Source organism: Panthera tigris, chromosome E3 (assembly GCF_018350195.1).
Source record: "Panthera tigris isolate Pti1 chromosome E3, P.tigris_Pti1_mat1.1, whole genome shotgun sequence".
Taxonomy (NCBI): domain Eukaryota; kingdom Metazoa; phylum Chordata; class Mammalia; order Carnivora; family Felidae; genus Panthera; species Panthera tigris.
In genome coordinates this window covers 31,149,446-31,173,920 of record NC_056675.1, presented here as the reverse complement: position 1 = coordinate 31,173,920, position 24,475 = coordinate 31,149,446, and the positions used below count along the sequence as shown (strand labels likewise).

The window sequence follows — 24,475 nt, the reverse complement described above, 5'->3', positions numbered from 1 at the left end:
AGTGAATGAGAACATCCATGTTGCTGATCCCTGTTTTATGCCCCCTGTTGAGGGTGAAGCCAACACAGGCCCTATCCTAGAGACGTGTCCCTCCAGGCTTTCCTTGTAGCTTCAGGCGGTCACAAGGGATGTATGTGGCCCATGTCCTAATTCAGAAGGGTTTAACACCTTCTAGCTACTTAGATCCATTGTCCAAGATGATCCTTAAAACTCAGCACCCCTGAGAGTTAACTTATGTGTGAAGAAAATACTGCCTTCTGAGAATCGATTCCTTTTTAGAAGCAGCTTTCTTTGTTCTTAGCCTTGTAAAGTGATGTCTGTCCTTAACACCCTCACCTTCTCTTTTCCTTGAGTCCTTCTGGTCTCCTTTCCTGCAGCTTTGTGGGGTTGATCCAGTCAGAACCTTCCCTCTTGCGAGTGCAGCTCCCTGGGTCCGAGCTCTGTTCGCTTCCAGTGTGAAAGCAGGCCGATCAAAAGATGGTGTCACCATGCACGAAATGGTGTGGCAGCTGTCTTCAGTCTGGCAGTCCCTTCTCCGGTATGCGTACCTGCTTCTCCTGTCGTGCCCGAGGAACCTTCCCCAGACCCGGGTGTGAAGGGGGAAGCTCGGAAAAGAGAGGCCAAGGGCCGCCCCACGGCCATGCCAGAGAAGGTGCTAGAGTCCTGGCCGTGCCACGGGGTTCTGTGTGGAAGAGCCAAGGGGAGCATGGTGTGTGCGTGGTGCTGGGCCTTCAGAGCCTCCCCGTGTCTTTCTGCATCCCAGACTCCAGAGCATTTGAAGGCAAAGTCTCTCCTTTCTTCACGGCTTTCTGCATTTCAGCCAAGTGCATTTTGCAGGGGGCAGGCTGGGCATCGGGCAGAGTATTTTATTTACTTTACACAGTTACACGAGAGGCACTTAACACATAATATGTGTCTGTTTATGGTTACGTGATCAATGCACTTTCAGTGTAGAAAGTCCAGAAAAGTGCAATCCATGTGACCTCTCTCTCCCCGGTGTCCCCTTTCCCCTCGTTTCATTCTGACCTTACTGATGGGTGGACGTCCTAAGTCGTGCTTAAGAATTCACAGTTCCAAGCAGCGTTTTGTGAAACAGAGGCAAGGAGCTATTGGCTATGCCATTAAAAATCTATCAGAAGCTCTCTTCTGGCGGGATAATACGTTTTTATTTAAATGTTCAATTGGCAGTACGTTATTTCAGAACTCAAATGATGTAAAAGGATATTTAGTAAATAGACTCATTTTATTTTTTTAATTTTTTTTTTATTCTTTGTTTTTGAGAGTACAAGTGAAAGCGCTCAGGAGATACGTAGAGAGAGAGAGGGGGACAGAGGATCCAAAGTGGGCTCTGTGCTGACAGCAGAGAGCCCGACGCGGGGTTTGATCCCATGAACCGTGAGATCATGACCTGAGCTGAAGTCGGATGCTTAGCTGACTGAGCCACTCAGGCGCCCCTCATTTTCTTTTTTCTAAAGTGTTTACTTATTTATCTATTTAGAGAGATTTACTATTTATGTATTTGCTATCTATATATTTAGAACTGGAAAGTAGGGGAGGGGCAGGGAGAGAGGTAGAGAGAGAATCCCAAGCTGACCTGACTTGGGGCTCGATCTCATGAACCACGAGATCATGACCTGAGCCAAAATCAAGAGCCAGATGCCTAACCGACTGAGCCACCCAGGCACCCCCAAATAACCTCATTTTCAGTGTCTTCTGCCGGCTGCCCAGGCCCCCACTCCCACACCCCGGTGCCCACGGGGTGCTCCTTTTCTAGGTGTCTTAAATTTCCCTGCTAGTGCTTCTCAATGCAGGAACAGACGAATACAGCTTGATAGTTACCTCTGCACTTGTGCGTTAAGGATAGTACGTTAGACCCACCACCTGCACCCTGCTTAGGCTTTCTCTTGATCTTTCCTGGAGATCTTTTCATGACCGCACATGGAAAGCTATTTTGTTCTTCAAAAGCACATTTAAAATTTTTTTCTAAAGCAGTTCATTCGAAAGATAGATTATTTTAGTCTTATGGAAATACAGCCAATGCAAATTTGGTCTGTTTCTCTCCCCACTCCCAGTCCTACTGTATTATCAATGATAGCCACTGTTAATGTTCTTCTGTATTTTTCCAGAATCATTTTCATGCTTGTACCCTCATGAGTGTGCACGTGTAACCTATTTTTTGTTTAATCTGGCCATCTCGTACAGACATGCCATCATTTCCTGAATGGTTTCTCTACAGTTGGACCTTTAGATGATTTGCAAAAATCTCAGCCATCGAGAAAGGAATGATCTTTGATGTAAATTTTGGTCTGTGTCTTTGGTTATTTCCTCCAGAGAAATCGTAGGAATGAGGTATCTGGGTCAGAGCATGTGGATGTTCTTAGGGATTGTGGGACACAGTGTCATGGCTTCCCTGATAGATTAAACCGTCTTCCCAGCCGTCCACAGGAAAAATGACGGACGCCATAACAGAAGGGCCACACCAACCAGTCCAGTGAGTTCCTGGTCCCTTTAAGCTGAAGTTTTCTCAGGTTGGGGGGTAGGCATGTACCTCCTTGTTGGGGTTGAAGGAATCCCTCCATAGCAGCTTCTTAGCCAAACCTGCTCATGGAGCCCATTTTAATTGCTTGGCTGCACACATCTGTCCAGGGCCCAGGTTGGGTGTCCTCCCCCTGGGCTGTGGGGAGAGACGGCCTTTGGGTCGGCAGGACAGATTCTCTGTGCCAAGGATAACAGAACATAGAGCTTTTCTCCGTAACGGCCATACTGTTAGTACAGTGCGGTTACCGTGAACGTCCTACCTCCCAGGTGTTGTTCTGGGTACTCTGTAGGCATCAGCTCATTTTGTCTGTAGGTGAACTCTGAGTGCTATGACTGTCCTGCCTGTTTTACAGGTGAGGACAGTGTGACCAGAGGGGGCAACTGATTTGCTCGTGGCCACAGGGTCAAGAACAGCTGGGGCTGGGGTTGACCCTGAGCCTTGTGGCCCCACAGTGTAGGCTCCATAATCATGGCATCCTCCTGCCTCGGAGAGAACCCACTGTGTCTTTAAGGAGTGCCTTCTGGCATCTCCAGCCCCCGGGAAAGGGTCCAGGTCTCACCTCCTTCCACCCCACAGCTGGTTTTCCCCGTGTTTGCTGAGGGTTTGGCAGAAAAGCCTTTGCGGTTGGACAGATCTGAATTCAGATCCACTTCCTGCATGTGTGGCCTTGGCAAGGTCTCAGCCTCCCTGAGCCTGTTTCCTCATCTATGAAGGGGTTGGGGGGACAGATTGTTATGAAGAACGATGCAGATTGTGGTAACAGGAAAGCTCTGACAGGTGTAGTGTGTGAAGTAAATGCTCTCTTCCTCAGTTGCCCACACCCTCCCCCTTTGCACTCTTTCCTCTTGGTTTTGATCCACATCCTTAAGTTCTGGCCACTTCAGATCCGATCAGAAGCTCATGCCCTGGCCGTGACCGTAATACCGCCATTTATTGAACATCTCCTGGTGCTGACCATTTCGGTACCTGCTTTACGGGGTACCTGCCATCCTGCCAGGGAGTGGAGTTTCTTGGACCGTATCGTGTTCTCCGGGGGCCCTTCTGAGTCAGGAACGGCAGCTGTGCTGTGCCTTCCAGGTGCTGGTGTATCGTGACAGTGAAGGATGGAACGGTCTGGGGGCAGACGTTGACCTTTTGTGTTTATGTCCTCGGTGCGTCTGTGTTCATCATGGTGGCAGTGGCTGTTTTGTCCACTGCTCATCTGGTATCTTGTACCTCAGATCCTAATCAGGTCTTTAGAGCTCCAAAATTACACGATTTTATAGGCCTGCTATTATCTCGACAGGATTAACAGTCCTTTTTCTGTGAAGGTAATCAAGATTCCTCATGGTGACATATTTTTATTACCCCAACACCGTCTCTAACCATCCTTCCACACAGTCTCTTCTTGTTTTCCAGTAACTGCTTTCTCACCTTGTTCTGAACAGGAAATGTGTAAGCATCGTTGGGAGGCAGGATTCTTGCGTGATTATGCCAACCACGGTAACCAGGATGCATTTTCTCTCTCCCTTCTCCCCTTTCCTGATGGCAGGTGCCCGGAGATTTGAGCCAAACATCCGAAGACCAGAGTTTGTCGGATTTTGAAATGTAAGTCCACGGCATCTACTCACAAGGGCCCCTTTAGAAGTAGGACTCAGTGGTTTGGCTTGTCTCCCAGAAGACCACAGGGGGAAACAAAGATCACTGTTTCAGTCTGCACAGGGCAATTTGGTTATCATAGAGGGAGAGGGTGTTCACCTGCAGCCCAAGTCTGGCCTTCAGATGTGCTGTGGTTCTCTTCTTGGGTATTAGAAAACAATTATTTTTTTGGCTGACATTTTAGACTTGGAAGCTATCACATAAGAATTTAAATTTCACTTTAAAAAGAAAACAAGGGGGGCTCCGATCCCTACCAGGCCACGGTCAGAGCCGAGTAGCAGCCGCCTCCTTCACACAGGGCAAGTACTCTTTCACTTACCACAGTGCCCCCTTTTCCCTGTTGCCTGACTCTGGCCTGCTGCCCTCATTTCTTTCTCTGCGTGTCTCCTGGAAGAATGTGAGTTCACAACCCCTGAGTTAATGGAAACAGCAGTGGTTTGGTGGATGGGTCTGATTTGTGACTGGATGTGACTCTGGCTGGTGCCCCTGATGATAAGCTCCTAAAGAACTTAGTTGGTCTTCAGACTGTTTCACAATCAGGTTGCTTTGGGGTTCGGGTACTCGTGCGTAGTTCCTCAGCCCAACGAGAACAGTATATACTTTGCTTCTTATTTTTAAATACATATTTTTAAATGTTTATTTTGATTGAGAGAGAGTGTGCACCAGTGGGGAGAATGGGCAGAGGGAGAGGAGGAGGGAGAGAATCCTAAGCAGGCTCCATGCTCTCAGCACGGAGCCAGACTTGGGGCTCGATCCCACCAACCGTGAGATCATGTCCTGAGCTGAAATCGAGAGTCAGACGTTCAACTGACTGAGCCACCCTGGAGCCCCTCTTCTCAAGTGTACTGGTACGTTCTCCAGGATAGATCCTATGTTATGCTACAAAACAAGTCTCCCTCACCTTAAAAAGATGGAAATTCTACAAAGTACCTTCTTGGACCACAGTGAATTACTAACCAGAGGGATTTGTCTCTCTCCCACTCCCCGAGGGCAGAGTCTGGGTCGTCTTGCTTCCGTGCTCTGTCTCCAGGACCTAGAGTAGCCACTGGCACATAGTAGGTTCTCAATCAGCATTTATTTAATGCATGATTGAGCCAACAAAAGACAGAACAAGTGAGTTAATATCAAGGAGAGAAATGGCCCTGTAAACAGTTCTCATGCTGTGGGGTGAATGTTCTGAGACGGAGAAATGCTGAAGCCAGTCGGGGGTGTCTCACACTCACTGATCAGGAAGGTGAATGCAAAGCAGATCGTTGGGTCCGCTGGTGCCCGACCCACCCCCGGACAGAGATGCAAGGGAACACTTTAGGTGCTAGGACCCTTGGGAGGACCTTTCCAGGAGGGACGGGGAGGGATGGGAGGGGTGCCATTAATGTGCAAACCAGCCTGACGGCTCAGAATTGCCATTTGGACTTGGAGCTCTGAAAGCTGATAGATGATTTTGCCCCGTGGAGGAAGTCAGCACCTCAGCTCGGAGCTTGGAAGGATGCCGCCTCAGGAGAGAACCATCTCTCTGTGAGACTAAAATGCTCTCTACGCCTGAGCTGGGGAGACCACTGAGTCCCGGGCTCTTCCCCCATCGTCTCAGATTGTGTTGTAAACACAGAAGTCTGGTACATCTTTGTGGGTTGCTCCTTAGAGAGAGGGAGAGTTCAGGAGGGGGCACTGAGCCCGGGCACAACGAGAGGTGGAGGCCCCTCCCAGAGTTGTGCGGTGCCCTCGTGATACCGTCAGGACTGACCCTCAGGTGTTAGAGACAGGGTTTCCGACCTGCACGCCTGGCCTTCAGCCTGGTGGAAGATCGCTGGAGTGGGCCCGTGTACCCAGCGACTCACAGCTAGGTAACAGCCGTCACGTGAGGCAGAGCTCACATACCTAAGGGGACCCTTGAAGGACCCTTTAAATATCCCGTGAGGAGTCCCTGAGATAATCCAGGGAAATCATGAAATCACACGTTGTAGGTGCTCAGGAAATGACTTGCCCTTGAATTTAAATCTTGGTTCATTGGAGCCACACACAGTGGTTTTGGAGAGTTGCAAGGTGGTATTTGCACCTGGCTGCCTGGTATCCCAGCCTGCCATTTTCTCTTTCCCCTCCCCCCACCCCAAAGAGCGGTTACCTGCATCACCATGGATGTCGGTCTCGTGAGCCCCTGGGTGGAATCTTATCTTAAAACGGGGGCCAGGGTGTAGAGGGGCACAGCGAGGAGACAGTGTGACCCCTCTGGGTGCCCCAGGTACCCTGCAATCATCAGGTCACGTGACCCTCCACACCCCCGTGGGGGCCTCCAATTATTATCCCTCTTTTCAGAGGAAGAAACTCAGGTTTAGAGAAAGTAGGAGTCACGCTGACTCAGTTGTAAAGCTAAAGTCCATTTCTTATTCCAAAGTACACACTGTGTGTCTGAATAAAAAAATACACATAGACTTAAACTAAGTCCCTGAAGAATGATCCTGGGGGCTGGGCGAACACACCTACCCAGGCCCTTCGTCTTACTCGTAGACGTGATCGGTGTTGTCCTAAATTCTGGTGTGTGATGCCTCTTAGGGGAGAAGTCTGTTTTCCTCCGATCCTCATTGTAAATTGAAATGACTAATTTTGATCTTTGGTTTCGGTCAGATCAAACCGGGCGCTGATCAACGTCTGGATCCCATCAGTGTTTCTGCGGGGCAAAGCGGCGAATGCCTTCCACGTGTATCAGGTGAGCGTCTGGTTTTCGGCCAGATGTCACTGCTGGGGTGGAACCAACAGCCTTTTGTTGCACTGTGGTGCCTCTGCCTCTCGGCCACGGCCACGGCCTCCCGACGCCAGCCTCCCAGTTGCCGGGCCTCCCCGAGGAAGGGGTCCTTCCTTCATGTAGACAGGAGGGGCCGGGGTGGAGCTTCTTCGTGTCGGTCAGGCCCGTTGGTGCAGACGCTGCAGATCTGAGCTTGGACGGCGGGAGCCAAAATGGGATTTGTCGGCTTGTGCTGCAGCCAGAGAGTCTGAGTGTACGTGCGGCCCCAGGCATGACCGGGCCCGTGGCCGGAAACCTGCTGCCATCCGCTCTGTCCTTTGCTCAGGCGTCCTTCTCGGGCCGGTGCTCTCTGCGGGTTGATGGGTGGCTTTCAGCCTGCCTGGGGGTTTCAGTGTCTCTCCTGGGCCTGTCTTGGACCAGGATCCCCTTCCTGATCCTCAGGGATGGGTGATGGACCCGTGGGATGGGCCAGGTTTGGATGTGACCCCTGCTGGTGCTGGGGTGTGTCTGATGGAGGGAGAGGAGTTCTTCTCTGAATGAAAAGCCGGGTACTCTTCTCAGCAGAAGGGGCAACAGTTACTTGACGTAACCCAGAGAGCAGACGTCTCCTCCTCCTCGGGGAGAACTGGTCGGCTCCTGGCTGGGACTTGGGTGTTGGGGACTGAGGGGCCTGTGCGTGCTTTGGGGGTGGTTTATCCCCAACACGTGGGACTCCAGTTTTGCATCTTTCCTCTGATTTCCCGATGCCTCTTTCTGCCCTGCCTTCCTTCCATCTTTTCCTCTATTGTCTTTTACTTTTCTTACCTTTGATCCTGATCTCCAGCCAGTGGTGTTCACCTGCCCTGGACTGCTCTGTTTTCACCACTGACTCTTAGCTGCTTTCGGCTTCCGTCTTCTTGTGTCACGACAACTTTCGTTATGTTTTTGTTCTTAAAATTTTTTTTAATGCTTATTTATTTTTGAGACAGAGAGAGACAGAGCATGAATGGGGGAGGGTCAGAGAGAGAGGGAGACACAGAATCCGAAGTGGGCTCCAGGCTCTGAGCTGTCAGCCCAGAGCCCGATGCGGGACTCGAACCCACGGACCGTGAGATCATGACCTGAGCTGAAGTCAGACACCTAACTGAGCCACCCAGGTGCCCCACGTTTTTGTTCTTACTCCCCATCAGCTCTGTGAAAAGTCTTGAGTTTTGTTGCTTTTTTTTTTTTTTTTCTTAAGTGGGGAATTGACCACCAAAGAAGACATCTTCTCACCTATTAAGGTATTTTTCTCCAGAGGCTGGATGGTTAGGGAAAAAAAAAAAAAAAAAGACACTGACCTTGAAGATAGGAGCCCTGGTTTCAGTTTTGTAACCTTAAGTGAATCTCCATTTCCTCACGAGTAAGACGGAAATACTACCACTCCTTACCTTGCAAAGCTCTTGTCAGCGTGAGGGGCGTGTGGCGGGTAGGACACACTCTGTATTCTCGTCTTGGAATTTCTGCTGTTCCCAGATGCTCGCCCTGTGTAGTCTTCGGTGGCAGGCGTGGTGGCAGGTGTGTGGTTTATAGGAACAGGCATCTGTATGGTACACGCATCTTGAAATGTCACAGACAGGTGAGCTAGGGTTTGGCAAGGAAGCTTGCACCAGAAAGCGACTGGAGTTTACTTGTTTGGCAACGGCACTTAGTAAGTAACTCGTCAGTAAGTGTTGGGGAATCTGAGTGCTCCGGATGCTCTCACCTTTGGCTTAAGAAGAGAGTTAGACGTGACAGATTTCCATACATCCCCTTGGTTCTCTTTCTCTTTCGATGCCACACCAACCAAAAACCGTCTTCGGTGAGTGTCCTTTGAGTTCTGCTTTGCGGCCATCAGAGAGCCGGGAGGTGTTGCCCAGGGGGTGAACAAAGTGAAGCAGACAGCTTTATCTTAGACCAAAATTGAAATGTGATATGGGGGGTGTGAGGTAGCACCTCTTGAATGCAGCTGTCTTTCTCCTCTTAGCTAACAGTGCTTCTGGTCAATATCTCACAAGCGAAATCCACACAACATGTTTGGAGACATTCGAGAAAGCTTTTTACGGGGTTCTTACCGTAAACGATAAGGGAAAGAACAAGAGTCACTGAAAATGCTGGTACCATTGGACATTATTTTTCTTAGTTTAAAAAATGCCATCTGTATATTTCCCCAAAAGATTTGAGATAATTTCTAGAGGAACACCTGTAAAAGAATGATAACATAGAAGTAAAAAATGAAATGTCAGGGTCTGGGAAAACATAAACTGGTAATACTTCCATTAAGGAAATCACGGAAATCTGTCATGAGATCCTACACCAGTGTTCTCGTTGCTTTGTGTATTTCCTCTGGGCTTCCTGGCAGCCAGGGTGAAAATGGAAATGTGCCTATTTTGGATACTACCATTGCTAATGAGAACAAAATACATGAGCTCCTCAAAGGGAGCTCTAAAAGAAATTTCCACACAGAGCTGTAGATTAAGCAATACTGAGGGATGTAGTAGACAATCCCCAGTTACATGCCTGTGACAAGTCCCTGTCAGGTTCCATCACATCTCCCTCAAAGGAAGACAAGGGTGTAACCTCCAAACAGATATCAGTTCATTCGAAGAGCCAAGATCAAGGGATCATCATGTGTAGTTTTCTCAGTAGATCTGGGCTTTCCAATACGACAGCCACTAGCCACACACAGCCATTTACATTTAAATGAACTAAAATATAGTAAACTTAGAAATTCAGTTCAAGTCCACTAGCCCCATTTCAAGTGCTTAACAGCCATATGCTGCCAGTGGAGACTTTATGGGGCAGCACAGTTACAGAAAGTTTCCATCATTGCAGAGAGTCCTCTTGGGCAGAACAGTGTCTCCAAGAGTGTCGGAAAGCAGGATAATTTTATGTGTGCTTAACCAGGTTCTAGAAAGACAGAGGCTGGGCATTAACAAATCCTGCTGGGAGAAAGCCACTCCGTTTTCAGCTCTTTCACGGTTTGGGATTACCAGGGGGAGAAAGTCTTCAAGTGTTGACCTTGTGCCGTCCACACCCTTGAATCTTTCTGTTCGACGGCGACAGGAAGGAGCAGACTTGAACTTGATCTTACTTGTTGTCTTGTTTTAATTGTGTTTAGTTTTTACATTTCCCTTCTAGTTAAGGCACAGAATCCTGTTTTCCACTTACCACAGTGATGCATTTTCCTTTTTTTTAAGTTTTTTTTTTTTTTTTTTGACAGGGGGGTGCATGGGGGAAGAGCAGAGGTCGGGTGGTGGGTGGGGGGAGAGAATCCCAAGCAGCCTGCATGTCGTCAGCCCAGAGCCTGATGCGGGGCTCGAACCTACAAACCGTGAGATCGTGACCTGAGCAGAAATCCAGTCGGACGCTTACTGACTGAGCTACCCACGCACCCTGCATTTTCCTTCTAAAATAAATGTAAGAAGAAAGAAAGAGAGTCTGCTTGAAGAACAACGCTAAAGAAACGATAATGCAAGCAGCCAGAGTTTGGGACAGTGTTATGTATTTGGGAAACACCGCGCTGAGGGAACAGACCGCTTACAATAAAAGGGTAATGGGGAGAATACTAACAAGAAGCCGTAGCGGCCGCTGCCTCTCGCTGGTGTGTGTGCACTATGTCAAATAGCTCATTGAGTCCTCAAAAGCACCCTGTGAATAAACTCTTCTTCTCCCCATTTTATAGATGAGAAAACAAAGGCATGGAGAAGCATGGCATTCAGTAACATTTTTGGAGCCCAAATAGCGTTTTCTCACAAGGTGCCGGTTTCCAGAGGTTCTGAGACTGAGGGTGAAGCTCTTTAAAAACCCAAGAGGCAATTGGGACAGTTGCCTTCAATCTGAGGGGAGGGGCCCGGCCTGCCTGGGTGGCCGCCCGCGTTTCTGAGAAGGTGGGCCGCTGCAGCCCAGCAGGGAGTTTTCTCTAGAACTGCGGGGGCCACCGCAGGGCCCAGACATGTTACCCATTGAGCCCCCCGCATCCACGGGCCGGGCTGAGGCGGTCTTGCTTAGGGAAGTTGTCCGAGCAGGTGTTCGCGTTGGCTGCTCTGGCCGTGGGTGGGTTTCAGGGAAGCTCCTTCAGAGCTTCTTGTTTGGGCAGCGTCAGGGCCTGGAGAGCCTGCCTGGAGCCTGGGCAAGGTAGTCCTAAATGCCAGACGCGCTGAGATAGCCCACTGATGCACGTGGTACCAATGGCTTTCACCGTTGGTATGGCGGGAAGAGGTCTGGAAATCTCTTTTGCGCACGGAGTTCTGGCAGGCGGGCCATCCCCGGACGGGGGTGAATGCATGGTCTTAAAAAGCGGCTTGTGCCTTTGAGCGCCAGGATTTCCACGCTCCGTCCCCGAGTCCGAAACGGGGGCTGAGGGGTGCTCTGGCACTAGCAGGAAATGGCAGCGTTTGAGCAATCCTCAGGACAGAGGTAAAATTGGTGTCCAGAACCTTCCCAGTGGAAGGTTTGTGTCCGTGAACGTCTCTTACGCTTCTGGCCGCTGCTGATGCTGGGTTGCTAACAGACACCAGCCAGAGACACGGTGATTGAACAGCAACACGTGAACCGGGAGCAACTGTTTATTTTGTTATATTTTCAATTTTGTTTAACGTTCGTTTCTTTTTGAGGCAGAGAGAGACAGAGCATGAAGGGGGGAGGGTCAGAGAGAGGGAGACACAGAATCTGAAACAGGCTCCAGGCTCCGAGCCGTCGGCACAGAGCCCGACGCGGGGCTCGAACTCACGGACCGCGAGACCGTGACCTGAGCCGAAGTCGGACGCTCAACGGACTGAGCCCCCCAGGCGCCCCATGGGAGAAACTGTTTAATAACTGGCTTTCTTAGCTTCTCTCTCCTTCTTCTCTCTGTGTTTACGCACCATTGCACTTGTGGGCTCGGTTTTCTGTCACTTCCATATCATTTGTTGTTAGTGAGTTAGCACCTGGTTTGTACCTTAGCAGTTGCTTGATCTTCTTCTCCAAGTACCCCCACTTCCGAAGAAGATTGAGGTCCGCCGTCTTTAAATTCTGCTGTAGTGTTTATGAAGGCATGGGAGACCTTCAAACAACCCGCCTATTTTGTTCTTAAGCAAATATTACAGGCACTAAACTGCAATGAAATAATCCATGCATGTGCTTACGTTCAGAACCCTTAAGTCTTTGCCTTTGAAAAGTACTGTTGGTGTAAGTACAGCCGAAACCCGTCCTCCGTGTGGGATTAATTTCAGACTTTGAATTCAGCCACCAGAAACACTGCCTACTGTAAAATACTCCATTTGCACAGCACAGCTAATTAGGTCTCCTTTGTATATATATAAAAAAAAAAATCATTGCTTTGTTTCAGCCAAGCTCTTCCCTTCTGGATGGAAGAGGTCCCCTTTTCTAGAAGCCACAGCGTGTGGTGTTGGTTAAAGGTGCCCCAGGAAGGCCCAGTGAGTATTTGTGGTCCCACCCGGAAGGACCCCGTGTCACCTGGGCAGTCCTTTTGCAGGTTTATTCCATCGGGGCGTGTTTTTGTATGTGAGGCCGGGAATCCATTCTTTCCCCTGTTAATAATACATCACAGGGTCCAGGTGGGCTGCACGGGGTGTGGAGGAGGGTGACGCGTTTGTACTCGAGGCTGCAGGCTTCTCAGCCATTCCTTTTCATCCCCTTTCCTAAGAGGCTTACCCCGCGGGCCCTCCAGTTCTCTTCCCTGCGGCTCTGTCTCGAGGCTCGCTCTGCCGCTCTGCAGAGAGGGAGGAATTCGTTAAGTGGAGACGGATGAGACAGACACAGGACCCACAGCTGCTGTAACGTGGGCTCTGAGAAGCCCCTGCCCAGTTCCGGATTTGGGGGGAAACGGACCGGCTCTGAGGCAGAAGTGAATCTCTCTCGTCCGCGTCTGCTCCCTCCTGCCACCCCTTTTGTGCCCGAGGCAGGCCCTGGGGTTGCTCAGTGTCCTTCAGGCCCTGTCGGCCTTTGTGCTGCACGGTGGGCAGCGTCCTGGGATGGTTGGCCTTGGTGCTTGCGGTCCCACCCCTTGAGAACGAACCGTCCCACCAAGTGCAGCACCTGAGCGCCTCTACGGTTCACGTCACGTCGGCCTCCCGCTGTTCTGGGATGCTCAGGGCTTCGAGAGAGCCTGATACCGGCAAAAAGAAAAAGCACGTCCCTTTGGACGTACAGGTCACTGTTACTCTCTGTTACTGCTTGTGTCTTCCCAAGCAGGAGGAACTACTTTTTCCCTTCACAGTATAAATCCTGTATCCATCCGAAAGCTGTTTATCGAGTGTCTCCTGTATGCCCGGCTTGTGCTAAATTCAGCAAAGCCAGCGGTGATCGAAACCTCCTGCCCTCCCCGACCTGACCGTCTGTGGGGGAGACACATGCTGTGGAGTAAACGTACCTCTCGTCATAAGGGCTGGGGAGAGAGGTATGGGTGGGAAGGACGGAAGGCCACTCACCTCGCACAGCGACAAGTACCGTGTTGGGTGCGGTGTCTGACACGCCGCTGTGAGATGACTACCATTAGCGCTCCGGTAACCGCTTGACCGTGGTAAGCTACTATACCTGGAAGCAGACATAAAAAGAACATTCAGTTGAACGTCTCTGGGCACGTTCATACATCGAAAAAAGGCTTTATTTAGCATCTACTTGATCAGGGGCTCCGCATCGGCTACCCGTGGAGCAACAAAGAGCCAGATACCTTCGTCCTCCGTTTCTGGGGCTGCTGAGGAGGTGGGACCGCCATTCAAGCAGCTGAAATGGAAGACGGTGTCCGTGCAAAACTCTGTGAGGCTTTGCCCAGGGGTGAGCTCTTCCAGCCGGGGCGCCAGTGCTTAACAAATACCTAATATCTAATATCCAAATACCTGATATCAACAAATCCCAAATCACATGGGATTGCATAGAGGCCTGAAATACTGAATGCCCAGGCCCCAGTACCTGAGAGTTTGGCCAGCTGGGACGTGCCCACGTGGTGCCGGCTTTAGTCTTGGTGTGGACCGAAATTCCTTGTTGCATTGGACCAGTGACATTATTCGTCAGCGTCTCCAAGGTGCGTGTTCGTGATTCCTTCTCTGCCCTTCCTGGAGAGGTTTTCCTGAGATGGTTCCCTGATACAGCTTCTTTGTCAGGAGCTGTGAGCGGGGCTCACGTGCAGACCCAAACGCACGTGTGTCCTCGGTCCCTGTCACTGCCCAAACTACAGCTGGGGGCTAGTTTCCAGGTGGGTACCGCCCTCCACTCAGATGTTCCCATTTGCTGGACCCTGTGCTTGTTCCCTCGTGGGCATGTTTACGTGGGGAGCCATGACTTGGGCCGAGGGCACAAGTGGAGGCAGTCCCGGGTACTTGGATGGCAGGGTCCTCGGGATCCAGCCGTCACCTCAGCAGAACCCAGCCTGATCCTCTGACCTGACCCCCCCCGCCCCGTTTGCAACCAGGCCGGGGCTCCTCAAATCGGGACAGTGTGGGAAACGAGCTGACCACCCCTCTTCTGACCAGGATACTAATTCCCGAGGTAACACCTGCCCTCTCCTGGTCGTAGGAGAGCGACACCCAGCTCCAGGGCTTTGCCACCTGGGGCACATTAAATCGAACGCAATGCAAGGAAGTGTTGAAAGCAAAGAACTTGTGTCACTTGTCACAGGTAAGGAGACAGGGAGACGGGTCTCAACACACCGTCTCTCCTTGGGGTTAATGCTGGAAGCTTTTATTAAACGCATCACAAGACGAGGGCAGGGAGTTGGGTACATAAGCAATAGGTACGTTTTCTGTTACTTAGACGCTTAGGTTCACCTGCACCTGTCATGCTTCTGTCATGCCCGTCAGCCTGCTAGTGTGCACATCGTATGTTCGACCCAGTGGTGGAAACCCCCACCCGTAGGAGGAGAGCTGAGACTATAATGAGCTACAGGTAACTGGGGCAACGTGGGGGCTTCTGCGCAGGCCCTGAGCTCCCTTCCGGCTCAGACGGTCTCACGCAGGGGGTTTTCAGTGGAACACTTGGCCATATGTGTCCTTGGTAGGAGCTGCAGCTTCTGTAAAACAGACACATTCTTTTTCTGCCTTCGTCTCTGTCCCCTCCTCCCTCCTGCTGCTAGCTTTCAGTCCTCCCAGTAACTCTGCACTGAGTCCTGACTAACAGAACTTAACAAAGGGGATTCATTGGCTTGCCTCATGGAAGAGACCCGAGGGCAGACCCAGCTTGAATCTCAGGGACTCCGTGTCCTGAGGGCTGGTCTCCCATCTTTTGAGAACGCAACTTTTCCCTTGCGTTGGCTTTGTTCCCAGCCGGGCCGCAGTGGCACGAGTGTCATTGGGCACCTACAGGCTGACCTCCCCTCGGCTCAGCTGACCCCAGTGGAAAAGGCCCCTGTTCCTTTCAAGGCTGGCAGCAGTCCCAGACCTGGTTCTGACTCTCGGTGGCATGGGCCATACCCCTGTCTGCTCATTGCCTTGTCCAGGCAGACGGCGTGCTTTTGGGTTATATACCTACTCCTGACGCTTAGGGCAGCGGAATAAGGGTGTTCCCCAAAGGAAAATGAGGATGCTCTGACCGGCAGTGGGGGGACTTGGGCTGTGCGTCACCTGGGCTTCCTCAGGAGCTAGCTTGCTAGAAGGCATCTTCACACCAGGGTTTCTCTGCTGCAGCACAATTGCCATTTTGGATTGGATAATTCTTTGTGTGGGGGGGGAGGAGGATGTCTCACCTGTGCATGAAAGGATGTTGAGAAGCATCCGTGGCCACTACCCACTCACCACCCACGCCATCTCTCCGGTTGTGACAACCCACAGTGTCTCCACACTTTGCCAAATGTCCCCTGGGGGCATAATTTCTCTAGGCTGACAGGTACCGCTCTACATGGATCCCCCATATGCTGTTACGGTGTTATTTTGTTGAACATAAATGGGATCCTGTGATACATGCCTTCTTTCTCAGTACTCAGACCTCTCTCTTCCTTACTCTTGTTAAACTTCGCCACATTATTTCCCAGTATGAGGGAGCCTTTACTTAATGGTGTGATGACGGACATTTAGACTGTTTTCATTTCCTGGCCATTGCAGACAAACCTCCCAGACTGTTCTCGTACAGACCTCTCTGTCCATATCGTAGGCAGGTCTTTAGAATAAATGACTAGAAGTAGATTTGCCAAGGTGCGGGATGTATACCTTTTTTATTTTAAATAGGCCTAGCTAAATTGCTTTCCCAAAGGCTGAACCAATTTTCAGTCCTTCCAATGCCATAAAGGAATATTTTGTCCCCATGTCCTTGCCGTCACTGGGTATTATCAATCTTTTAAATATGACCATTCTGATAGGGGGAACAATGACATTCCATCGATGTCTGGATTTGCATTTTCCTTATTGCTAGGGAGGGTGAGCATACGTCTGTACTTTAATCTGCCATTTGTGTTTTGCGCGTGTGTGTGAATTGCCTGCTGGTGTCCTTCCCTATTGTCGTATGGTACTGTTCATCCCTCTCTTACCCATTTGTAAGAGTGCTCTGCATAGTAATCCTTTGTACTATACGTTTCAGACTTTTGCTTGTCTTTTAGCTTTATTATGAGGATTATCGAGCGTTCTTCTATTTCCTGGTCTTCACATCTTGGGAAACCAGGAATTTCTTGGTTGACCTACCGAAGCATACTGCGCCTTACTTATTCTATGTGTGGTTTCACCAGCCCTGAGGTATTGTGGATGCTCTTTCCATTTTAGAGGTGGACAAAGACGTGTTCACAATGGTAAGGAAATAACTTGTCCGAGGTCTCAGCACAAAAGCATCAGAGCCAGATTCACTGTTGGTCTCCCCACCCCAAGTCTGGGGTTTTCACCTGGACTCCCAGCTGCCTCCCAGAGGACAGAATAGAGACCAGAGAGGGGAAGTTGGAGAGAAACAGGTTTGGGCTCATCTACTGATCTCTCCAACTGTGTGTTCATCTCTCTGTCTGTCCAGCCATCCTGCAGTGGGCTGGGTGCTGGGGATATTGTGAAAGATAGAGACGGAGCCTTGGCCATTGACGACTGGATATAAGATTGAATGTGGAGAGCTGTTTAATGGCAGAGTGGGCTTATCACCTACTGATCTCGACACACACCCCCACCACATTTGACCCTGTGCTGTGCGGGAGAGACCAGATGACCACTGAGGCCCCTTTCCAAGTTTATCAGTTTGTGAAAACTTGACTGTCTGATCTTTCTGGTCTGCATGGGTAAAAAAGGAATTTTTTTCTGATTTTGATTTCACAGCCTGAAAAGTAGACACACAGGTGCTCATCCATCTTGAGACTGACCCAAGCGTGAGAAGCAGCCAACATGCCGACTGCCCCCAGCCTTGGACTGCTTGGAGGAAGCACCTTCTGGGCTCCTCACAGCCAGCAGAGTTAGGACTGTAGACCAGGACTTGGCCAGAGAGCCGGGTGCTGCAGAGCAGGGGTGTGCCAGAGCCCCGTCCCATGCCGTGGTGGCTCAGCAGAAGCCAGAAGCCCAGCTTCTCTCCATGGTTCTCAGGTGGTCATCATGGCCTTGGCTGCCATGTTTATACTTGAAGTCTAGACCCAAGGCTTGTAGCTCACCACCCTGTGCAGGTTGTAACCTGTAGCTTCGTGTGGCCCTGCTCTCCTGAATCCCTGCTGGTCCTCTGGCAGGGGGTCAGCCCCACAAAGCCACCGCTGTGTGTCATTTTTACTCACACCTGTATCTCCAGTGCCTAGAATCGGGGAGCAGGCTCAGTACATGTTGGATGGGTGGATGGATCAACAAACCATGTTGACTCTGATTCTCCAGTATATTCTGATAGGCCCCTGTCTTCAGAGTTCTCACTTTGGATTTGTTATCAAACTCTTCCCCAAACTCCTTGGTCCTCTTGGATCATTTCTCTTGTCATTCACTCTCAGCCTTGCCTCACTTTCCTCACTGATTAAAACAACTCTCCGCATTGTTTATTACTAGCCCCGTCCTGGTTCAGGAAGTTTTACCCCCAGGTAATAAGCTGTTTTATGGTGTAGTAATGGTTTTAGTTTCTCTAGAGTTCAGTGGTCAGGACGGTCTGTACTGCTGACTGTAATCCGCAGACTTTCCCAGAATCACCTGTGCACACTCGGGGCTCCAGTCCCAGCACCTGCCCCAACATTTTAGGTACTGGGACTAAGAGTTCAGGATTGGCAGGCAAGGCCTTATCAAGGTCCAACAGTAAGGATTCATTGAACTCCTATGAATCAGGCACTGTGCTAGGTCCTGGGGATACATCAGTGAACATTGTACAAGGTACCCCCACACTGGAGTTTATAATCCCACCAGAAAAGAGCATTAAACATACCAATGTACGCATAACATACAGATAAATCTATAGTTACAAACTGTTGCTATGAACAAATACTGCACAGGGTTCCAGAGATTGTAAGAAAGGCCCAGTTACACCGGGATTAAGAATGGAATTTTTGAGAACATCTGCTCATTCCTGCACAACAATTTGGAGTTAAGTCAACAGAAGAGGAACAGCCCAGGCAGAGAGGATTTCCTTGAAGTAGGAAAGAGCTTGGGGCATTAGAGGAGTTGGAAGGCTGCTGCATCTGAGGTGGAGTGACAGAGGGGAGAAGACAGAAGCTCAGGGTGCTTCAGCCAGCTGGATCTTCCAAGGCTTTGTAGTGAAGCCTGCCTGACTGCCTGCCTGTCCATCCACTGAGCCAGCCATCCCTCCACCCAGGCAGCCAGTCAGCTGTCCAGGCATCTACCCGTTCATCCACACGTCCGCCCATCCACTTACCCATCCACCTGCCGACCGGATCACCATTGCAGGAGCTGGTGAAAGGAGATGGCAGCTAAGACGTGCAAAATGGCCATGGACAGCAGAGCAGATGCTGTGTCTTGAGGTGTGAGTTCATCAGGGTTTCGGGTACCTGGGACAGCTAGCAGTTCACATGTAGACTCTAGCCTCAGTCCAAGCTTCAATCCCCGATCTGCCTCTTGGTTCCTAGTTGGATGACCTTTTATGTCAGCATCTTTATCGTTCTGCTGAAGCCACAACGTTCTCACCTTCAGAATGGGGGATGCTGCGTCCTTCATAAGATGCTTGAGAGCCCCCGATGAGTGTGTTTCTTTAGTGCCCTCGGCCCGGTGCTGAGCCTCCTTGGTGAATGGGAAGGGCCCAGAGGGTGCAGCCGCTTTGTTCAGCCAAACCAGTGTGCAGCTCAGGCACGCTCCTAACACGCACCTGTGACTTGAGATACACGTGTGTGGTGTGAGTCTTTATGTGCGCAAGTAGGCCCTCCTAGACACACAGTGGTCCGCACCCTTAGAGATGTGTTCCTCTCCAGCGGGAACCCAGACCCGTATGACCCTCTCCTTCATTCCACATGGTTGAGCAGGTGGACATGCGGTCTGCTGGTCCCTGCTTTGCTGAGGCTAGAAGACCCGAACGACAGCCTGGAGCTGCCAGGCTGGGCGATGCTGTGCTACGTCTCCTCAGTGGGAACCGGGTAGCGGCCCTCTCCCCCACCCCCCATGCATGCCCTGAGGTCGAAGGGAGGCAGTACGCGGAAACAGTTGATGAGCAGCTAGGCAGCTGCCCAGATGTCCACTGTGATCATTTATGTTCACGTGATGCGTGTTTTCCCGAGACCTGGGGCGTGGAATAATAACTCCCGTATTTCTGTGTTTAAAAAAGTACCTCTGCGTTGGGAAGTACATGCCTTTCCTGGCCCGGGTGAGCCCTCTTCGGATCTGTAGGACTTGAGCCGTACCTGTGTCGGAGGGCTTTCACACCCCCTTGAGCCTCCGCCTGAGTGGATGCACCCCCACACATCCGGGCCGCTGGTTTTTCCCCTGAGCTGGGCTTTTTCGGAAGCCTGGGGCTCATAATGAAGTAGGAAGGGTGGGGCTGTTGCTTAAGCTTTGGATCTTTTTCTACTCCTTGCAGATACAGAAAAGCGTTTTGAATCCAACCTTTAAAGGTTATCTCCTTGTGCCGCCGGCAGACTCATCCCGAGAGACTGTGAATTCCAGCTCCCCGCCAGACTTCCCAGCAAAGTGAAATTCCGTCAGACTGCTCTGGCTGTCTGCAGTCGGAAGAAGCAGCTCAAGTTGGCGGCCTTGTGGAGGCTGCGTGTCAGGGCCGGCGGAGAGGGGCGTGTGAGAAGTGTGTGGGGCGCTAACTGGGGTCTCAGGAAGGCTCATAACGGTCTTAGGACTGTGAGCGCAGCGTGATGGAGACGGGGGGAGGGGTATCTCCCCCCGGCGCTATGTGGCTGCTGGTCCACGGTGGCCCAGGGGGTGCCGGGCCAGTGTGGCGGCAGAGGGCCCCCAGAAGACTTACAGGGAAACCAGCCTCTGACACCTCAGTTGCCAGAATCACGGAAAAGAAGACGAGCTGTATTTTGCAGCATGTGATCGAGAGGAAGCTACGTGCTAGACTGCAGAAGTCAGTGAGTCGTGGGATCACGCCTGCCCCTCCCCTGCCCACTTTTACGTTAACCTCTGGGCGAGACACAACATAGGCGAAACACAGATCAGGCCGGTGCGGATAGTAAGCCCCGGTATTTATTGACCCTTTCCCACACACAGTTCTGACCCTTGCCGCCACCCTGTGAGGGGAAGCGTTTTCACCTCTGTTCACAGATCGGAGAGGTGAAGCAAACTGCCCAGGGTGGCACAGCTGCTCGGTCTCAGGGGCACACTGCAAGCCTAGGTCGCGATCATCCTCCAGCCCTACGTTCTTTGAGAGAAGAAGGCTGCTGTGTTCTTATTGACGGGCTTTCCCCCAAAGTAAATGTGGAATAAAGATAATGACGAGGGTGCTGGTGATGTGATGGCGGTCGATGGTTGGTCCTGACGGGTCACGTGGACGATGATGGTTGGTGAGGATAACGATGGTGATGATGGTTGACGAGGGGGATGGTTGGTGAGGAGGGTGGTTGGTAACATGGCAGCAGCCGCGTTTCCCGTGCACCCGATACTGTGCCAAGTTCTCTCCATGTTTTATCTCCTTAAACTCTCACAACACTCTGATGGGAACGTTCTAATTATAGCGGCAGGAACAAGAAGAGGCCCATGTTTTCCCTGAATACCCTATTTGTGTTAAGGAAAAGCTTATCAAGAAAGAATCCGGAATCTTTTCACAGCCGAGAGAAAATTTTCTACACACTACAGCTGGTTTTCAAGGAGTCCTCGTCGGGCCTAGCGGAGCCTGGGGAGCTGAGAGCCCTGGTTCGTCTCCAAATCTCCCTGGCTAGATTTTGGCCTGGACTTGCCGAAAGCACAAAGTAGGCCACTCTTCGTTTCCAGCCCCCTGGCCTTGAGGAGTAGCGCTCAAACGCTTTGGACTTCCAGCTCTTCTCACCAGAAAGAGGTTGCGGCTGGCTGGGCTGCCGTCGGTCTGCTCTTCAGACGCCTTGGGCCTTAGAGCCCTCAGGATCAGGACGTTATTTACTTGCCTCTGTTATTGACCAGCTGTGTGTTTACCACACGTGTTCCTCGTCTGTAAAATGTAGCTGCCAACCACCTCAGGTATGGGATTGGCATGAGAATTGAGATCTAGAGGAAAAGTGCCAGCCACCATTCTTGGCATATGGTAGATGCTTCATAGACCTGTGTTCCCATCTCGCCGTCACTCTGCACTGCTTATCTTCATGTGCTTGTTGTCTGTCACACTTGGTCCTTGCACACCCTCTTACTTTTCTGCTGTATCCTGGTGCGTAGGCTAGCGCCTGTGGGAAATGTCTCTCGAATGAATGGATAGGCAAGCATATGGCCTGGGGAAACCAGTGTTTGCACCAGGAGTCAAGGCGTGGAGGTGAACGATGAAGCTAGTGAGGTGGGCTTGAGCCCTGTGTCTGGGCCGTTCGTATTTTTCGCTCTCGAGCGTGAGTCCCACAAAGTGAGGTTAATAGCTGTTTTCCTGAACGTCTGAGGACCGCGGGCAGCCTCCGCCATGCACGTATCCGAGTTAGAGCCTCACGGGTACGAGTTTTCAGAGAATGATGGACGTGCGCTCTTCAGATTCCAGAAGCTCATTTCTGTTTCCATTTCGCAGAGCCGTGGTTTCCTCCTGTCAACCTCTGTCAGAGGTAAAAGCGAGAGCCCTTCAAGATCTGAGTGTGGAATCCAGTTGGGGCGTGGCCGTCGCCCAAGGCCTGAGTCCCTGGCCCGGAGGAGGCCTTGCTAGCACTTTCTGTCCACCACCTGTTAGAGGAGTTGTGTTTTCTGTTTTCATTTTCCTTTGTGCATTTACAAAGAAAATGAAGGAGATAATGGAATTGTGACTGGTTTTATCTCTTGAACGTGCTGTTAACATGAGGATGATAATGTTCTGTCTCAGGGCCTGTCCTCAGGCAAGTCGGATCTTGATATGCACCCTATTTCAAGAGCCAGACTCTTCTGGTATCAGTAAATTATTACTAATAACAACTAAGTATCTTTATTGGCAGTAAGAGGCAGGAATCATGTAAGAGCCTAGGGGGTTAATTTCATGTGACATATGTAGGGAGAGAAGAATTTTTATAGCAAGCAGAAACTGGGAAATTATTTATCTTGATTGTTGAAAACAGACCTTGTATCTGGGAGTGGGGTCCTATCGTTGGCACACTAATAACTTGTATTCCCTTCCTGTCTGCTTCCCACCTCCTCTCCCTTCCTTTCTTCCTCTCCCGTTATGGGTCAGTCACTGTGCTAAGGGCTGAATTACAGTAACGAGAAAGCGTAGACCATTTTCTTGTCATCATAGAGTCACAGCCTACTGGGGGGAAGGCATATCAACCACGTAAATAAGTGCAGAATAATGAGCACGACCTGTCTATGCACAGAAGAATGAGCACATACACTGTGGCGTATTTACATGATAAAAGACTGGACAGCAAGAATGAAGATGTATCATTGCATGCAACAGTACAGACATTTCACAACCCGGTTGCATGAGAAGCCAGACACCAAAGAATGAAAAAATGTACATCAGGTGATTGCATTTATCTGAACACACATGCAGGCAAGACTACTCTGTGCTGTTGGTGGTGCAGTGGTTAACAGGAGAAACCAGCTTGGCACCTGTGCCATCATCAAGCTCCCTGACCACGGAGTCAGTCCTGAAGAGGACAGAAGACAACCCTGTTCTTGCATTCCATGTGGCTGTCGAGGCCAACAAGCCCCAGATCACGCAGGCTCTGAAGGAGCTCTGTGACACTGACCTGGCTGAGGTCGGCGCTCTAGTCAAGCCTGATGGCTTGCAGAAGAAGGGCCTTTGCTCCATTGTTTCTTGACTCTGATGCTTTGGACATTGCCAACAAAATTGGGATCACCTATAAATAGTCCAGCTGGCTAATTCTAAATATAAACATTTTCAACGTTAAATCCAAAGCAAAGCAGGACCTCTGGGGTCCTGGTGGTAAGGTGTGGCTAGTATGGGTCACTTAGGTTAAGTGGGGGGCTCAGAGTAAAAGTGGAAGGCCTAGGAGAAAGGAGCAAGCTGGAGCACCCAAGGCATGCCTGGAGACCACGACTGAGCCAGGGTGTGTCACGTTCCAGAGAGGTTAAGCAGATGCAACCTGTTGATGGTCATTAGCTCAACAAATGTCATAAGTTACAGACTCCCCCTGAGGACTCCAGCCCCTGGGTTATCACCCGTATATTTATTATTGAGTCAAGGGAACAGCAAATCGTTGTGGTTCTGAGATCGCAGGGCCCATGGAGGAAGAGAACAACCAGGATCCTTGGGTGCACAGGTAGTTCCCGGTGCAGTTTCACTGAGATGAAGTTCACTTTCTTCATTGATCACAATGGTTTTGTTTTTTTAAGGAATGGAAAATGGGAGGGGGTGTGCAGTGGAGAGACGGATATATGGCCTTGTTTGAATCTGAGGGAGGCCTGTTCTACTCAAGAACATGTACCCTGGAATGTACGAGAACCACATGGGGGTGAGGGCAGATACCGCCTCTTCCCTTGGTCCATCTTCCTTTCTGAGTTCTCTTCATATTGTGAGCATCTTGCTGCTTAAAGCTGCCTGTTTGGGGTTCTGCCTTCTTCAGCCTTTGGACACAGTAACGAATGACTGGTGACACAACTGCCTCTGTCTCAGCTGTGACACTCGGTGTGCTTTCTGCAAGGCCAGTTGGAGCGTCCCATCCTGCAGCCAGCAGACCACACAGACCCACTGCTGCCAGCCTCATCAGGGCCAGGCTGGGGCACTGGCCAGAGACCTTTGTGTTTTGGTTTTGGTTTTTGTTTTTAAGTTGATTTGGGGTGGGGGGCGGGGAGAGAGAATCCTAAGCAGGCTCTGTGCTGGCAAGAGTTGGATACTCAACTGACTGAGCCACCCAAGCACCCCCAGAGACCTTTGTTAATGGTTTATTTGAAGTTATTTTAAAGAATCTTTTAATACTTGAGCGTATCAGTCAGCTGAGGCTAACTTACTATGCTGTCACAGTAAACAGTCCCCAGATCTCAGCAGCTTATAATACCTAGTTTATTACTTGTCTGCATAGGGTTGCTGATTTATGATGCTTTCACTTAGCATTTTTTAACTTTATGACGGCAGGAAAGTGATAGGCCTTCAATCATTCAGTAGAAACCATACTTTGCTTTTTGTGCTTGGGTCTTTCCTTGGGCTGG

At 50.5% G+C, this 24,475-nt stretch overlaps 1 protein-coding gene across 5 annotated transcripts in view; it reads left to right on the top strand.

Annotated features, from left to right (window-relative positions):
- SNX29 (sorting nexin 29) overlaps positions 1-24,475 on the top strand; it is a 495,580-nt gene that overhangs the window by 350,002 nt on the left and 121,103 nt on the right. For all 5 annotated transcript variants that reach the window (XR_006212700.1, XM_042972465.1, XM_042972468.1 and 2 more), the window contains 2 exons: positions 4,071-4,126; positions 6,797-6,878. Coding sequence is in view for 4 of the 5 variants with exons in the window: in XM_042972465.1 (XP_042828399.1) it covers positions 4,071-4,126; positions 6,797-6,878 (138 nt within the window). In the remaining variant the exon portion in view is untranslated. The remainder of the gene's footprint in view (positions 1-4,070; positions 4,127-6,796; positions 6,879-24,475) is intronic.